Source organism: Drosophila persimilis, unplaced genomic scaffold (genome assembly GCF_003286085.1).
Source record: "Drosophila persimilis strain 14011-0111.01,24,50 unplaced genomic scaffold, DperRS2 tig00000209-arrow-arrow-pilon, whole genome shotgun sequence".
Taxonomy (NCBI): domain Eukaryota; kingdom Metazoa; phylum Arthropoda; class Insecta; order Diptera; family Drosophilidae; genus Drosophila; species Drosophila persimilis.
The window spans coordinates 13,611-31,389 of record NW_020825305.1 but is presented as its reverse complement, the minus strand read 5'-3'; the positions used below and the strand labels follow the sequence as shown (position 1 = coordinate 31,389).

Here is a 17,779-nt window from a genome sequence, read left to right as displayed (position 1 = left end):
GAACCAATGGAGGTAGACGAATCTATACAAATCCGGAACCGACAGAACAGCAATCAATTCAGGGGAAATAATAACAATAGAAATTATCGGGAGAATACTAACGGTTATTTTAGGAGAAATACTATTTAATGAATAATTTTAAAAGTGAAACTTTTAACAATTACGCACAAATAAATTTAAAGAGTACCTGTTTCACCAATTTACTTAATGGCTTTAAAGCCAACTGCACTAAAAAAAGGGAAAAAAAACAAAGAAATAGACATCATTCAGGATGGTGCCATATTAGTTTCAGGCAAAAATATCGTAGACAATACTACTTTGTTAGGATCGTATCTCCTTATATTCAACAACACAATTGTAATAAATAATATAAGCCACATAAATGATAAGGGTAAAATTCTAAAATATATATCGCATCATAGATATAGCGATTTTGAATTAGTTGATTATATACAATCAAATGATAAGCAATTTTCTTTTGATAATGTTAATATTTTAAATCCCCTTATAACATTAGGTAATACGGCCTTACCATTAACAACATTATTTTTAATCATTTTGATATTGTTAATGTTATTTTACTTCTGCTATAAATTAACCAAATTTGTACTTATTAAATCAATAAGAATACCGTCAGAAGAAATAGTGGAAAGCAACATTCAAATACTGTCAGAAGAAATTAGAGCTCTATCAGAACTTCAAAATGTATCGGGACGAAACATTTAAGAATGGGGGGAGTTAACGTACCCAATTCCATTGAGCTCTTATACGAGTTGTAAACAATCTTTGGTTTTCCAAAACGAAAACAATTTCAATCTTGGGCCTCCGCCTAATTGATTTCTAAGATGTACAATCTCAAGCGCCCCCGCCGCAATCCCATTCTTTGACACTCGCCTAAATGGAAAACCAATGTTTGCCCACACCCGGCTTCTCATAAACAATCTCACTCCCGGCTTTCTGCAGATCCTGCACTTTAGGCCTTTTACAGTTCTCTCTTTGGATGACGAAATCTAATACTCGGGATGGCGAAATCAATTGAAATGTTTATAGAAAAACGATTCCCGAAAGGGATCAACGATGCAAAGATCAGAAAGTTCAAATCAGTCTTGATCCAGCAGCGACACCGCAAAGTCTAGCTAAATATTAAGATCGCGCAATCCCTTGGCCCGGAATTCCTTTGTGACCCTCTACTTAAATCTATATCAGTGAAGTTCGAAGTAAAATAAAAACTTTTTAAAAACACAATCCGCTACCGCAGTTGTTTAATTTGTATGTATTCCCTGACAAAGAATATTCATTGTTTTTGTGCGGCATTTGAATGAATATCGTTTATGCATGCAGTCCACACGAAATGCATGCAAAATCTATACGAAAGCTGGAAACTGTTGGAAATATTCTGACACGAGCCAGACATGTGGGTTCTTTAGAGAGAGTAGGAGGAGCTGTTTGGATTTTTATAGGAAGAGGCGCACATTACGAGTTTTTGTATGTTATATGGAATAATTACAACTTATTCTTATTCTATGGTTCTCCCTGCCATCTTCTATAAAAATCGTAATTGATATAAATACATGTGTGAATGGTATCACTGATAATAATGCGGTTGTAATATTAAAGATATACCCGTTCATTACAGAAAACTCCAGGGAATTCCTTAAGTAATCCATACCCCTATGACATCTGGTGGGGATGGAGGGGCTTTAGTCATATTCATTATGAGGCTTTCAAGTGCCACTTTTCAGTGTTTTCTCAACTGTTTTCACAGTCGTCGGCGCTTTTCACTCGACACCCACTCCGCCACGCCACTTCACACTCCCCACTCATCAGCCAGAGCCCTGCCCCAATGTGATGGGGTCCCATCTACGCAGTTTGCGTGCCCTCTCTCGTCCCTCCCCGTCCCACTGGAAACTATTGACATGCTGAATATTTATTTGCATAAAATGTGCATGTAATTGATGCTTTTTCATGCCATTAAATTATTGTTATCCTCCCATTTATTTGTATTATGATTATATTTCGTTTTTGATTTTCAATGCGGATGTTTTTTCTGTTTCGGTTTCATTTTTGAACAATTTGTTGTTGATGAAACGTCTGCCGGGTGCCGGCTTTTGTTCCTACATATATAGATCGAGTATCTGTATCTGTATCTGTACGGTATAGATTGACTCAAAATGACTTCCCTCAACATGCGCGTGAAATCGATATGTTCCGTGTGGGGTTTTTGTTTTAAATTTTTCGATTTGTTTTGCAAAATATTCTGCTGCTGCTGCTGCTGCTGCTCGCATTTCCTTCTCTTCTCTTCGCTGAAGCCCTTGAATTTATTTATTTTGTCAATGCCAAAAGCGGAAAGAATTGAAAGGGTTGGATATTGGATACGAAACCATTTTGGAGTTGCCCCCTTTTTTCCCCCCCTTGTTTTGCTGTTTACTCGATTCTGGACGGAAATGCAATGCGCAAAAGGTGAGAAAAACTCACCCTTCCCCACAGAGCAATCGAAAACCACCGCGTGGCAAGCGAAAAAGTATCTATAAGAACGCCAGCCAGCCCCTACCCCAAAAAATAAAAGAGCGAGCGAGAGAGTGTGCGAGATGAGTGATAAACAATAGTGTCGTAAAGTTTTTGCGTCGCAGCTTGAAAATAATAAAAGTCTGAGAAAAGAAGAAACAACAAAAAAAAACATCACGTACATATGGATTTTTATTTTTTCTTTTTCAAATAAAACAAAAACCGGCTGCTGTTTGGGGCTTGTCCAAAAAATTCAGTCAAACATTTTGGCAAATACAAAGATGATCAAATATATGTATATATATGTAGATAAAGTGGTAGTAGGGATGGTAGGGTGGCTGGAAGACCGTGTAAATTGATGGGAAAACACGGCCACAAGAGTCGACTCGAGTCCGAGTCGCGCGTCAAAACAAACAGAGAGTCGGCTCGAGTGCGAGTGCGAGCCGAAGGCAAATGCTTATAGTTACGACGTCGGCAGGCAGATACATACACGCACAGACACAGCTGTGCCGCCTGTGAATGACAGATACACAGCAGTCAAGCCAAAGAGAACGAGAGAGACGGCGAGAGAGCGAGAGAGTTGTGTGAGAGAGAGGCTCTCCCATTGCGCATGCGGGCTCTTGCTGCGGCGCTGCCATTTTATATAAAATCTCCGCTAGAGGAGAGTAGACTCGGAGTCGCCAAAAAACCTCGCTACACGCAACATCGCTACAAAAATCCAAAAGAAAGAATTAAATATATTGCTTGAACAATTTATATATACATGTGTGTAACAGCAATAATTATTTTTACTGTAACTAAAAGCCAACCAAGAGACTTGTGAATTATATTAATTCCAAAAACACCGCAACAAAAAGCCAATTGAAACAAAAGCTCTGCTCTCGCACGAAAAAAAAAGCTCTGCGCCGGTCTCGTAAATCAGTCTGAAAAGCTAAGCAGCAGATTCAGTTATTGCTAAACTTTTGCCACACAAACAAGCCCAAAAAAGGAGAGCTGAAAAGAAACAAGAAGCAAGAAGAATATTTAAAAGTGAAGTGCTGAAAAATATCAGAAAATACAACACAAAACTGTGATCCAAAGAAAATAGAGAAAAAAAAACCCTGAAGTTTTGTGCCAGTGCAAGTGCAGGGAGAAAAATATCCACTTTCCATAAACCAAAAAATCCATAAAGACAGACCAAAAGCCAAAAAATATGATGGGTACAATGTCGCTGCGCCAGCCCGAGAACTGGCTCTACGAGATCTGGCAGAAGGGCTACGACAGCCCCTGCTATGTGATGGTGCCCAATGCAAAAGTATGTATATCTAGAGACAGCACATCCCCCATCCCATCCCATCCCCCCTCCCTCTCTAACACCCCGGTCTCTCTACCTGGTCTCCAACTGAGACTAGATGCAATTTTATTGATTTTTTCCCGCATATATTTGGGCCTCACGGAGGCTGTGTGGCATTTTTTGTTGGCAATTTTTCAATGTCGTCAAAGCCACAAAAAAAAATAATGTGAAATCTGGTAAATGAGAAAAAATGTGTCCGTCACTTGTCAGAAAATTACTTTAGCTAATGTGCAAAAAAAGAAAAGAGTGAGGTTTCAATCATTTCATCATATCGAAAATCCTTTGTTCTTTGTGACAAAGGAGGAACCACCAGGGTTCGTTTTGTCTCGGTTCGGTTCGCTTCCTCTACCTAAACAAGGACCCCGACAAGTGTACACCACAAAAAACGAAAAGAAAAAAGAAAAGAAAAAACCTCAGCCTCAGCGACTCTCTGGCTCTTCCGCCATGTTTGTTTGAGAAAAATGCAACCGAAAAAAAAAACATTCAAAACGAGAAAGACAAAAATTGAGAACTGCATGAGATTTGGAGAGAAGAGATACCCACAAGAGACGGTCCGTGGAGTGGAGGGAGCGAGAAGCGCGTGACCTGACCCCAAGACCGAACCCAACCCGGTTCTGTTCTCCAGTGTACAGACAGGCACTCTGTATGAGTATGTACCCTCCTTCGCTCCCTGTATGCGTGCACGTGTGTGTATAATTAGCATTGCTTCAGAGGGAAAGAACGAAACAGAGACAGAGAGAGAGAGAGAGAAGACTGCTTCTCAAGTGCTTCTTTACCTGTCCAGCGGTTAATTTTATCTCTGTCAATAAATTCAGCAATTCCAGGCCTTATCTTCGGGGGGATTGTCTGAGCAAAAACTGATAAGAAATTGAAAGAATAGAAGGTCCATAAATTGTGCAAAGAAAATTGATAAAAGATGGAAGGAATGGCAGCGGGAACAGATCACATCTGGACTTTAATCTCATCAATAAAATAATATAGAAATAATAAAAGACAAGAGCAAAGACCAAGCCATAAATCACGAAAATTATACGAAAGAAAACAAGTGAAAAACAAAGATCTAGACAAGACATAAACTGGGAAAGAAAAAAAACCAAACATCCAGACACACCTGCGCTGTCGGGCACTGCGACTGGAACCACAAATAAATGATATACAATGTACATATTTAGGTCTGTCTGCCGTGTATTAATTTGTTTGTTTTTTTACCTTGCTGCTTTTTTGCACCTCATTGTTAACAGAAAGCCGAGCAGAACCAAAGCAGCTTTAACCGGTTTGCGTTTGTTTAATGCGGTTTCCTATTTATTGTTTTTGTCTTTTTCTTTTTTTTTGATTTGCACCGATTTATGCCTCAACTTTTATCAAATTTTGGCTGTCGGCCGCTGACTTCTAATTTTGGTAATGCCGATTTTTAATGAGTGTACACGGATCTAAAAATAAAAGTGGATATTTTTATAAAAATAATTTATTAGCAGCGAAAAAAACGTGCAGAATACCCTACCCCCGTATAATTTCTCATTGCTCTTTGGTATATACTTTGTTTTGTTTTTTTGGCACTGGTGCCAAGGCAAAAACCATGCTCCGAGAACATGCGACGGCTTTCCGATGGCTTTTCATGCCTCATCCTCATGGTGGTGCCCGTGCCCACTGCCCTCCCTATTCGGGGTGTGTGTGTGTGTTATATATTATCGTGTAGAATGTGAGAAGGTATGACTAATGAGAGCTGTATGAAATAAAACGCGCGCCCGGTTCAAAATTGTTCAATTAATGGGCTTTTCATTGGCAATACCCTGCCCATGGGTATTATGGAAATTAAGAGCTGATCTCTATAGATTTTATGGGGTATTTCGAGCTTCGGCTTTCTGCCCGATTCTTCTTGGGGATCTGCTAAATATTTTTCGTATAATGACGTGCCATGTTTCTTGCCTGACGTACTTATGAGCTGATTATATAGCCTTATCCTTTGGCTGATTGCTTCTTTCTTTGGGATTTTTATATGGTGATGGCCGACGACGCACAGCATTTTTATTTCGCTCGCTCGTTCGACAGAAATCAGGCCACAACAACAAGAAAATGTCGAAAGAAATTGTTGAAAGTGAAGACGACGACGACGACGACGAAAGCATCCAAGCGGGCAGAGCCAGAGGCTGACTATTTATAGAGATGGTTGCTGCATGGGTGGAGCGAAAGAGAGAGGTGGAAAGAAAACTCTCTCATGAAACGGAACTAGAGAAATGTCATCGACTGTGTGGTAGCGGAGAGCCTATTGACATTTCCCCATTTCCCATAAAAAATGGCTACCCACAAATTCACCTGAACACGTGCCTCTAAATCCGCCTGCACACCTAAAGCCCATAGAAAGTGAGGGTCTGGGAATAAAAGAGAGTTCGAATGTACCCCAGACATTGCTCTCCCTCTCTCACTCTCCTTTGTGCGATTATTCTAGAAAAAGTGATTTTTGCCTGCTGCACTCGTTTTCCTTTTGGCTTGTGGCTGCTCTTTAATAGGTTTATTAAATTTTCACAAGGTGTAGCCAGGAGAGGGGGGGTGCGGGCCCAGGTGAGCTGCTATGTGGTCAGGGTCTGGGTTTTCGGTGACGTGTTCCTCCGCTGCATGGCATTGACAGTGACACGAGCGAGAACATATTTGATTCTTTTGTGTGGTAGGAGGGGGGGAGCCATTTACATTTACACAGCAAATACATCAAAATAGCCGCAAGAGGAAACACGTCACATTGAGCAAACATTGGTTGGTTGGCAACAGAGGAGCGAAATGCGATTTATGAATGGGGCCACAAAACAGAATGAAAAGGGTAGAAATGCGCAATAAATGTTAAATAACAGACGGCTGTAAGAAACCCCACACTGTGACTGTAACAGAAGCAGAAGAACAACAGCGGCAATGTTAAATAACAGCCGGCTGAAATGAGTCACAGTATGTCGGGTGTTGTACAAACAGCAGAGTGTCTATTGCTATCTTGTAAGTAAATATTCATTCTATGCATCATACTGATAAAGAAAGTAGAGATAAAACCATAAAAGAAATGTTCCCTAAGTCCCTAAAAACTGTGTAAAAGATTTTCCCTTAGTAGAACATAGAATAACAGAGAGTTGTGATCTCTCTGTTACTAAACAAAAAAATACTAATCAACACTCTCCTGCTTCTTGTACTTTTCTAGGATCTGGTCAAATCGCATCTCATGATCGCCGTGCGCGAGGAGGTGGAGGTCCTAAAGGAACGCATCTCCGAGCTAATGGACAAGATCAATAAGCTGGAGCTGGAGAACAACATCCTAAAGTCGAACATACCGCAGGAGACGCTGCAGCAGCTGCAGATGCAGCTGCAGATCGCCGGCACCCAGCAGCCGGCGGCAGTGGGCGCCCCCCCGGCCACGCCGGCCATCCAGGCCCCACCTGCAGCGACAGCGGCAGTGGCAGTGGCTGCTGGCGCTGGTCAGGCAGCAGTGGCTACAGTGGGAGCAGCTACCAGTCCCGCAACGGCAGCGGCCCCCACAACCATTCCCAATGGCAGCGCTGAGAATGGCAGCAGCGTCATTGTCGATGCAGTGGCAGCGGTGGAGCAGCAGGTGCAGTCAGCAGCAGCAGCAGCAGCGGCAGCGGCAGCGGCGGCGGCGTCTGGACAGACAGCGCCTGTGAACACGAACGGCCCCATGTCCTAGGCTGTGGGTGTTAGTGTTAGTTTTCTCTCCTGGAACGTAACATGGCCGAGGCGTACACAGACCCGGCCACTGGAATGTGGGAAGAGTAACCGTAATGTAAGCTCAACTTTGTCTCTTTCGAATGCCAGCGTCGCCGCAGCCTGCGGCACACGGACCGAGCAAGAGGGAGAGAGCAAAGCGAAACTCAGAGCAGGACGGCAACAATAACAGTAACAGAAATAGCAACAGCAAATGCAAACCATTTAACAGTCTGCAAATGAAAGTATTAGTTAACAGCGAATGTTGTCTGGACATGTGCTATTGTTGCTGGCTGTTCCTGTACCGCTGTGCAGTCGCTGTTTTGTTAATTTCTCGATTGTGATATTTGTTTAACACACACACAGACACACCACCACCACCACCACCACACACAACACACACATTTAAGCAATTCATACACATACAGACCAACACACAACACACATAGACTGCACGTTAACAATGGCTGCGGCTGCATGCTGTTAACGTCTGCTGTTATGCTTAACAGAAGAAGATGAAGAATTACAGTTAGTTTTAAAGAGGCGCTGCTGCGCGGAAACAGACATGATTTTGTCCACCGTCTTTGTTTGATTATCTTTTATCCTTGTTTACCGTTTGTTTCCATGTTATTAACGCTACAAATAAAACGTGAAAAAACCCCAATATAAAATAAAATACCATGTAGATGTATACTATGTAATGGCCACAAAATAATACTTGCAGAAAGTAGAATTTTGGCCAAAAACAGCAGCAACAGAAAACACACACACGCAAATCAATAAACTGTAAAAGAGAGCGCTTGGGAAATGCAGAAAAAGAATAAGAAGATGAAGAAGAAGCGGAAGAGGATGGAAGGATGAAGGAAGATGGTAGAGAAGGATAAAGAAAGGAAATGTAAAGAAAAATATGTGATAATTTGCATTGTGCAGTCAGAGACATAAGATGTAAATTGTAAAAAAGCAAATAACAAGAGAAGCGAGAAAGTAAAATTCAAATTTCCACACAATATTTAAATATGATAAAAAAAAGCCAGCTGCTATTTTTATAATTTACATTTAAAACCTTACTTTTATTGTACAAAAACAAAAAACAAAACCAACAACAAAGCAAAAACCACACAGAAAATATTAACTAAATCATAATTATGCATGTTTCAAATTTAAACAACAAAAAAAAAACGAAAAACACGTAGAAAATTGTCGTAGTTTTAGAATATTTTCAAGATATATTTTTAAAAAAATTGTAAAACTATTCGCAAACCAAACAAACACGAAAGCTTATCACAATTGTTTGTTAAAATTCTTAATCAATCAACAATAACTGTAAATATTGTGTAAAACTTAACTCAAATTGAAAATTGAAAATTGAGAACAAAACAAAATTGAAACAAAAGCAAAAAACTTCAAAAGTGACAAAGAATACTGAGGATCCAATGCAAAGAAAAAACAAGGAAAACAAAACCCGCAAAACCCAACAAAACGAAATGAAAAAGTTAAACTGTAAGAAGAAAGTGAAAAAGGTCGTCCTATTTTTTGTTATAATTATTTAGTTGATAGTTTTGCATTAATCTTTATTTCAAAATGCCTCGATGTTTATACAAAATCTGTTATAGGATTTTTTTCCACATTCGTTTTTCGTTACCCCCTCGCACTCGAACACCAGACCACCAGACCACCAGACTACCAGACTCCCACAAGAAGAAGAAAGATGAAAAATGTTTTGCTGCAGCACAGATATAAAGGTGTGAATCCCCCTAAAGGCAATGCTTCCAACAGGAAGTCATTCCCTGCTGTTCGGACCGTATCCGCCCCCTAGAAGCCAAGTTTTGAAATGCCAGAACGCACTCACTCATTTGGGGCACGGCAGAACAGCCTGCCCCAGCCCTGCCCCACACTCAATGCAACCTGCGGAGACTCAAATTGTCTAGGGTTTGCGTGGGCAGGAAAAAAGGAAAGCTAGAGAAAGAATGGTAGAAATAGAAACCATCCAAAACGAAAAGTGAAAGAAGAATGTTGTGAAACCAAATAAATACTCTCATTGAAGTGCTCAAAACTTGCGTTCTACCCGGCGGATACACGGACGGACTACCCAAAACCCATAGTAATTCTGTTCAAAGTATTTTTCCCATGATTTTTATTTTCAATTCATGTCTAGTTTTCCTCCTATGATTTCTACATTTTAAGTCTCTTTTTAAGCTTAACTATTAATTTATTAATTAGTTTGTAAGTGCAGCCACAATTGCAAATAAATTAAACAAAACGATACAAAATCAACTGCAAAAACACCTACAATTAAAATAAAGGAAAAAATAAAATTATACTGAAAACCAAAATATGTGCAAAAAGTGGATTCTCAACGTTGGATGGGTGTCATCTGCTTTGGAGTCACATGCAACGTTATTGTGAGTAGTGGCCTCTAATGCAGATGGTTTCGGGCCGACGCGATGAAACACCCCAGACCATGATCGAAGCGCTACCATGTTTAACGGTCTTCTTTGTGTATTTTGGATTTACATTTTTGTTGGGAGGACGTCGTTCACCATCACTTCCAAAGACAGTAAACTTGGATTCGTCGCTCCAAACAATCACATTCTAAAAATGGGGACCTTTGTGAATATACTCTGTGGCGAATTGAAGCCGCTTTTGAACATTCTTGATGGACAGCAATGGGCGTAGGTCCCACGGCGAAATGTACAGAGACATTCTTAGTAACAATTTATCTGGAGAATATGCCGATAATTTGCCACTTGCCTGGATATTTCAACAAAACAACGACCCGAAACATTTCTGCCAGATAGACAAGTCGTGGCCTAACCAAGAAGGAATCAATGTTTTGCAATGGCCACCGCAGTGACACAAAAAATTCGAACTGTGAAATAAAATTGTTTCTTGATTTTCGTTTAAATTCTTGGTGTTGTTCTTGTGGCTTAAGTCTTTGAGCACCACTGTAGTTACGTCTGTCTGTTACCTACCACGCGCTTACGCGCTCTATCTCTCTCACCAACACTCTTCCTCGTGCAGTGTATCCTATCCTATCGTGCAGTATCGTAAAGAGGCTAAAGGCTCTTGCCTATCCCATACTTTCTGGCTGTTTGAAAAAGACGTGAAAGGTCGGTAAGATATAGCAGGAATGGAATAGATGCGCTGTAAAACACGATGTCATTATTGCCTACTTTCAGGCCGAGTCGAGTCCCCCAATGTTGCAGTAAAAATTCCGCAACATCTGGGCAACATATATGATAATCAGAGCTTAACCTACAAAGCTTATTGAGTCGATTAATAGCTGCAGGCATTAGGTTTTCAGAATTGAAAAGTTCTTCAAATTAAAAACCAGAACAATAAAAAAAAAAATATATGAAAGAAAATTGGAGTCTCAAATCTATCAGAAAAAGTGGGTCTGATCGATCAATTAGTTTCCATTGCTTCACACGCCTGCATCATCCTCCAACACTAGCTAGTGTTTTTTGTCGTTCCGAGGATATTGTACACATTTGTGTATAGTCCTTAAAACCAAACCAATAAATGCTATTACCAATTCCGATTTAGAATGAAATGAAGAATACCTTTATTTGTTCAAATGATTCGTTTCTTGATATTAGGGTTTTATCTAGACTAAGAAATATAATAAAAAACTTTAGAATACTTTGTGTGTGACCGCGTCAGAAATCCGTTTCGGGACTTTGAGGTCTTCCTTCATCCAGCTGCTTGTGATCAATAACCTCCGTTCTTTGGACAGGAGGTGGAGTTATCGGTGGAGATGTTTCTGGAAGAGCTGGAACAGTTGTCGGTGGATCCGTTGCCGGAAGAACAGGAGGAATTGTTTGCTGTGGCTCCTCCAAGAGCTGAACCTGTGGCTGGGGCTGCTTGTCTACAACATCATGACCCAGATCAGCCACTTGGCTGGGGGCATTGAAGGACCTAAGGGTGCCCAACTGTGCGCGCACATCAGTCTCGGAGAGATGATGCACTGGGACATTGGCAGGAACGGCCAGGCGCTTGGGAGAGGTGTTGCCATCGTTGGCCTTGCGTCTGTCCGGAGGAAAGATCACCTGGGCATAGGTTACTCCACTGCCGTTGGGTTCAACAATGCTTTGGGCTCCACCGGAAGAGGTTGTCACGGAGCTGGGATTCCGAAAAACGCCTACCGGTTGTTGAGCTTCCTCCTTGGGAGCATCCCGTCGCTGCATGGGTGATGCGGAGGCCATGGATGTGGTTGTCGTGGTCAGGGGGCTGCCACCTCGTGGCGCAGACGCCGAAGCGGTTGTGTCCTCGTGCGGAATCGGGGCGTACAGCGAAGGCGTGTAGTTGTTGTCCGTCACCTTGCAGTTGTAGAGGTTCAGACCCTTGGCGAAGATGAACACCAGAATATCGAAGAGCACGCCAGTCAGGATCAAGCTGGCGGTGAGAATGTCCAGGATGTTTCCATGCTTCGGGGTCTCTCGGAGCAGACAACGCTCATAGTTGGGAGCCCAGTAGACGCATGTGGAGCCTGTAAAGGGAAAAACATGAGCAAGAAGCCCGCAAGAAGAGTGTGGACAGTACTTACGGGTCACCAAATCGTAGCTGAGATGCACGGGAATATAGGCGAAGAGTCCGACGAGCATCACCTCGAAAGCCAGTGCCAAGGTCTTGTCCTGCGGCAGGACGGCGCGTAGTGTTATCAAAGTCTTGCCAATCGTCATCATGCCCAGCAGGAAGGCCGACGAAATGCTGAAAATCTGGAACAGGATGATGGTCTGCTGGCAGACGTCGCCACTACAAGCTCCGGCCGTGGCACGCATCAGGCCCGAGGTGTTCTGAGTCTGATCCCCACTGCAGCTGCAGCCCTCGAAGAGCTCAAAACTGTTGATGGAGGTCTGCTTGGTGCAGCCGGCGTAGCACGGAGAGAAGTACGTAATGCTACTGTTCTCCGGGCACACCGGCATGAAGGCGGTGGGCGTGCACAGGCATTGGCTCGAGCAATAGGGCTGACTGAGCTTGCCCCCGACCACGCCCGCAATTGCCCCGACATCGCACTTGAGGAAGACGAATCCCACGAAGATGGCAACCAGGTGGAGGCCCATGCCCATGTTGATCCCAACGATGGTGCGGGCCGAAAGCTGAGCCTTGGAGATGACCAGTCCCCCGATCAGCATGCCCACTGCCATTACCGGAGGCTTGAGGAAGTACGAGACGAAGGCAGAGCGCCACTCCTCCGTGAGACCATCCTGCTCGTTGTACGGCAGGAAGAAGCGACTCTGCAGATAGCTCTCCTCCTGCAGGCCGAAGTTCACGATAGCACTCTGGACGAACATGATGCTCACGAGATTGACCATCAGCAGGCGGTTGTTGAAGAGCCGCTTCATCGAGGGCCAGAAGTCCGTGTCGTCCAGGTACGTCGAGAACTGGCTGCCGAAGCTGCGCATGTTCGACTGCTCGATTATCCGCTGAGCGGCTTGATGGATCACCGTCTTGGGCAGTCGCTTCGGGAACAGCCCCACCATCACGGCTCCCACAAATATGAGTGGCGCCAGGATTGCCCAACCCAGCCACCAGCCGACTTGGGTCAGGCCCACGCCCAAGACCAGAAACGATCCCGCCTGCTGGCCAAAGACGCGAGCCGCCAGCGTGGCAGCAATCACCGCCGGACTGTCCTGGGACAGGGAGTTGTCGTCGATGTAGCTGACGCCGATGGTGTAGTACGCCAGTCCGCCCATGCCCAGAGCTAGCTGGAGTATGAAGAGCAACACCAGGGTGATGGTGCTGCTCTGGGCCTCTGTCAGCGTCAGTTTCTGGAACTGCGCCAGGGAAGTCGCACACAGATTCGCATCCAAGAGAGCATCCTTTGCCTTGGTCCCATCAGCACTAAAAGAGGTTTCACAGTGTTAGAGGATAGATAATGTAAGGTTACTGTATGCTACTTACAAGTTCATTATGTTGGGAATGATGGCGATCACACACGTCACTGATTGAAGCATCAACGTGCCCACCAGCCACTTGATCGGATGGAAGACATCCGCCCAGAAGGCGAACACCAAGGCAAACACAGCCTGGCACAGGCCGCTAGTCACCAGTAGCCAATCTATGGGTAAGTTATCAAAAGAAACCTTTATAAATACGAGGCCTTTAGTTTAGTTGAAGGAAAACCCAGAATTCCACCAAGTATATCATCCTTATCTAGCCCAATTGATAGAGAAAGATATGACGTATGAGTAACGCGAACACATTTTTGGTCAATTGCATTTGATATGAGATGTCAACACCACATTGGGCTCCCTATAGCATGAAGAATGTTTCGGTAATTTCGGTACAAGTAAATCCATAGGTAAAATTTCCCAGTCATTCTGGCCAGACCGGATGAAGGTTTGGTTCTGATTACGTATTGCATCTGATGACGAATAGCTATCTTGCCCCCACAGATATGGAAAACAATGGAATGATAACTCTATTGAGTCGCATTTGGACTATTCGATACCCGTTGTGGAAAAAGCGATTGCAATACTGACAGCAAGGAGGGAAAAACCATATAAATAGTAAGATTAGTAACGCGCGTACAAATCTTTGGGACACGATTTTTTCAGACTGTCTTTTGATCTGGCTCCAGGCTTTGGGCTTTGGGCTTCGGTCCATCTACCAATTTAGGAACCTTAGGTAGAAATACAATATACCCTTGTACCTTGAAGAGTACTGGGTATATAAAGGGGAGAACGAATGCCCCCGCCCACAGACACTGGCAATCGTCAACAATATCGCAAAACTGATAACTCACAAAAAATCTCCTCGTAGAACCAGGCCAACACCTCGATTACTACCGTACACCTGAGCTGGCTGCGCGAGTAATGTTCGTGTTTTTGCGATAGGGGATAGGTGTGGCTTACTCACCGACTAGCAGGGCACTGTAGCCGTACTGGGATGCAGCCTGTTTGGCCGACACACGGAAGTAGGATTCGCTGGCGCCCTGGAGCATCCCAGTGCAGGCCAGGACCAGGACAAACGTGCGCAGACGGGCATACTTCTGGCATCCTGGGCCACGGCACCAGCCCAGACCCTTGATACCGCAATCGACGCTGTCTGGGAGGAAGAGAGGATTTTATAGATTACGTGTCGAGGCAGTCACGGAGGCACTATTTATGAGTTTCTTGGGACCCACCGTCGGGTATGTTGTTGGCATTTACAGCTATCTGCGATAGATCGGAGTTGCGCATATTTTGCGCCATATTTCTATTCGATTTCGATATGTATTTCGTTTTTGTTTTTTGCTCACTAGCTTTTTAGATATTAACTTTCTTCAATGGCCATGAATCGATGGCATCTTCACCACACCGCGCACTGACCAGACCAACGTCTATTCGAATAGCTGGATGAGAGCAAACTGAGGAGAGCTCTACCTGGGGTACACCTCTCGCCTCGCTCTCAGTGTCTGTCCGTCCACTGATAAGGCGTCCCGTTTTATCTTATCAGAGTTTATTTATGTGCTTTTTGTTTCATTTTCGTGCCTAATAGCAACTTTATTGCCGCCGCTTACGCATCGTGGGATCGTGGGGGACATGTTGCAGCAGCATCAAGCATGTATCTAAACAATTGGGATCGCTTGGAGTTAATATAAGATGGTCCCGATCTGTTCAGGAGTGAGTTCATTTTAGAAGTTTACTCTAAGTTAACCGTGGAGAAGTTCCGAGCCTTTCTACCCATATTTGGTTATATATTGACTTATTCTATTTTCCTTCTTAGGCTTAAGGCTTAGGATTAATGATGCTGCATAAATAGAGATATTACGAAGGCATCGTAGCCTAGAAATATGTAGTTATATTTTAGCTATGATTTCTGAAGCGAAAGTACTGTGAACGATATGCAAGTATCTATTTTTCATTAGAAGAAAACAAAGTCGGCCTTGAATATAGCTTACGAAAAGCCTTCAAGAAAATCTGTAAATTATATAGCCAAAGAAATTTAAGAACTGATTTCAATTTGCATCAAAATGTATCGTTGGTTGTGTGTTCTGATGATTATAAAGTTGGTCTGGGCCACTATTCCTCCCAGTACTCCACCCATGCTGATATGGGGACTAGACACGTGAGTCCTTAATAGTCACATATCGCTTATAGCTGCTTGAAATTGGTCCTCAGCAGACCCCCGCCTCAAACCATATTTAAATACATGAAAACCTTTGACTTGGTTCGGATGCTGAAACCGATTCACAAGGACTATATGATAGTGGTCTACCTGGCCACAGAGGTAACTCCTGATATAATAATCGTACGTTTAGAAAACCGACTTAACCGATCAACATTCTTGGAACTAATCCTTATAGCTAACGGCCAAAGATATAAACTGCCCTTCATGCTACCCGATGATGAGTCAGATTTTGCCCGTGCGATTCTACAGTCAGGTGGAGAAGCCCATAAGGGCATTGGACCACATTAGTCGGGTATCGATCAGTCCTGGCCTGGTTTGGCACGTTCTACCCGCGGACGGAACGGAGATTAATTTGGCGAAGGAGATTCCTTGCGAGATCGGTCGTATACACTGCTTCAACTTCGGGGATCGCAATCTGCCGGCACATGGTGGGTTCGATTCAATGGCCAAGTGCAGCAACTGATCATGCCTGGTCTACTCTCTCTTAGATGCCACAATAGCCGCCGTCTTGGATGAGCTCAAGAGTTGCCGCGTCATCCACATCTACACGGCCTTCGAGGAGGAGTCCCGAGCTCTCAAGCGTCGTAGATATTACAGCACGTCCAGCATGCGCCATAGCCACAACGAAGATACGAATGTCGTCTTCACTGGCGATGTTGGCCAAAAGGCAGATCCCACGAAACTCACCATTCTGCGACATGAGCTGGCCATCGTTGGCGTGCTAAAGATCATTCTGGCCGAGGAGGTAAAAGTCGGCCATGAGGTGCACTACAATCGCACCTACGTTGAGCTGAAAACGGGCAACGAGAGTCTGCAGGTGGGTCTGGTGGGTTCCCACGGCGTCAACGAGGGTTTCGTGATTGTACTGAATACCCATATGGGCTACATGCTGATCGAGAGTTTGCCTGTGGGCGGCAGCTGGCAGATCACACGCATTATTTTCAACATCAATGTGACGTACTATCCGCGGGAACTGATATTCTTCAGCTTGAAGAACAGTCTGTGCTGTCAGTCCATCACCGCCTATTCGGATGAAGGAGCCCGCCTGAGCCTGTACTCATTCCATTTGGATGTCATGACCGAAGGTGGGGTGCTGCTCTTGTGCAAATGTATTTTATAATTATAGAATCATCTGTTTCTTTTGCAGCATCTGACTCCGGCTTTAATCCGGACTACAAGCCGAAACCGTGCTGGCACTGCAACAAATACATAAGTTCCGTCCTCTCCCAGAGCATCTTCGCACTTGGCCTTCTGATCTTTGTGCTGTCCGTGGGATTCATTATGCTGTGGGACATTGGCCGGAACAGGTTCGTCCAGAATATCCACGATCCGGATCTGCACATAAAAACGGACAACTAGGTACTGCTGTAGCGGCCCTCGTTGGATGCACATTCTACACTCTACACTCCCCACACAGTCTCCACACAATCTGCACACACTCTACGCTACCCACATTCTGCCTAATTCACTTGCTTACAAATCTAATCATTGTGCCGGACTGTGGGGGCGCCGAGTGGTCAGTGGATCGTAATAATAATGTCATTGTCGTTGTCGTTCTGTTATTGTCCGTATTCTATTGTCATTGTTATTGCTATGGCCACCGAGAAGTCTCCACGAGAAAGTGCGAAGGAGAAACAGGCTATTTTCAGCGAAAGACAAAGACAAGTGATAACGTCAAGTTTTTTGGAGAAACGACATAAATCATATTTGCACGTGGGCCAGCAATGAGCGGGCCGGGGTGAGCCGTTGGAGGGGAGGTGCATATAGGCCTAAGAGAACCGAGAACCGATTGGAACTATTTACTCGCAGCCCGCCGCTTTGTTTTATAGCTTTGACGATAATGCTTTATCGGGCTTCGATTGGCGACAGGCAGCGGCTTGGTCCGGCCGGACAGCGACGAAAATTTCGAAAAATTTCAATTTTCAGTCTGATTTGCGCCACACCGCTGAACGGTCGGTCGGTCCTCTCTTTATCCATCCTCGCGCTGCAGCCCCGTATCTTTACCGTTTCGATTGCCCTCGACTCTGCGACCGGGACATGTTCAGGTCCCTGTGAAAAGGAACTCGAGCGACAATTTCATTAATCGTTCAAGTGCCGATAAGATTATACAAATAAATGTGCGAATAATAG

At 43.9% G+C, this 17,779-nt stretch overlaps 3 protein-coding genes across 4 annotated transcripts in view; 2 read left to right on the top strand and 1 right to left on the bottom strand.

Moving 5' to 3' along the window:
• The window catches only part of LOC6589610 (protein bunched, class 1/class 3/D/E isoforms), a 34,385-nt gene extending 25,778 nt beyond the window's left edge, over window positions 1-8,607 (top strand). The window contains exons 1-2 of one of the 2 annotated variants that reach the window (XM_002014737.2): window positions 3,287-3,799; window positions 7,017-8,606. In XM_002014737.2, the coding sequence (XP_002014773.1) occupies window positions 3,698-3,799; window positions 7,017-7,517 (603 nt within the window). In that variant the 5' untranslated portion in view covers window positions 3,287-3,697 and the 3' untranslated portion in view covers window positions 7,518-8,606. Of the gene's footprint in view, window positions 1-3,286; window positions 3,800-7,016 lie in introns of those variants that run through there. The other variant, XM_002014738.2, reaches the window with a different exon arrangement.
• A 2,462-nt stretch (window positions 8,608-11,069) lies between these two features.
• On the bottom strand, window positions 11,070-14,863 carry LOC113565917 (solute carrier organic anion transporter family member 1A1-like). The gene is made up of 5 exons (XM_026989286.1): window positions 14,664-14,863; window positions 14,396-14,584; window positions 13,439-13,595; window positions 12,081-13,378; window positions 11,070-12,023 (listed from the first exon to the last, which is right to left on the bottom strand). Exons 1-5 carry the CDS (start codon window positions 14,728-14,730, stop codon window positions 11,194-11,196), a joined length of 2,541 nt encoding a protein of 846 aa, XP_026845087.1. The 5' UTR covers window positions 14,731-14,863; the 3' UTR covers window positions 11,070-11,193.
• An 807-nt stretch (window positions 14,864-15,670) lies between these two features.
• LOC113565915 lies at window positions 15,671-17,008 on the top strand. Its single transcript, XM_026989284.1, has 4 exons — window positions 15,671-15,748; window positions 15,825-16,077; window positions 16,138-16,734; window positions 16,797-17,008. Exons 1-4 carry the CDS (start codon window positions 15,671-15,673, stop codon window positions 17,006-17,008), a joined length of 1,140 nt encoding a protein of 379 aa, XP_026845085.1.
• Window positions 17,009-17,779: the final 771 nt, after the last annotated feature.

What these genes read in the sequence shown, in the direction of transcription:
- LOC113565917 (XM_026989286.1), bottom strand. Translation starts at nt 14,730, where the DNA reads ATGGCGCAAAATATGCGCAACTCCGATCTATCGCAGATAGCTGTAAAT. An exon ending in CTACAGTGCCCTGCTAGTCG is followed by an intron (nt 13,596 to 14,395) that starts GTGAGTAAGCCA and finishes ACTTACCCATAG; the next exon opens with ATTGGCTACTGGTGACTAGC. An exon ending in ATTCCCAACATAATGAACTT is followed by an intron (nt 13,379 to 13,438) that starts GTAAGTAGCATA and finishes AACCTCTTTTAG; the next exon opens with TGCTGATGGGACCAAGGCAA.
- LOC113565915 (XM_026989284.1), top strand. Translation starts at nt 15,671, where the DNA reads ATGAAAACCTTTGACTTGGTTCGGATGCTGAAACCGATTCACAAGGAC. An exon ending in TGGTCTACCTGGCCACAGAG is followed by an intron (nt 15,749 to 15,824) that starts GTAACTCCTGAT and finishes TAATCCTTATAG; the next exon opens with CTAACGGCCAAAGATATAAA. An exon ending in TCGCAATCTGCCGGCACATG is followed by an intron (nt 16,078 to 16,137) that starts GTGGGTTCGATT and finishes ACTCTCTCTTAG; the next exon opens with ATGCCACAATAGCCGCCGTC.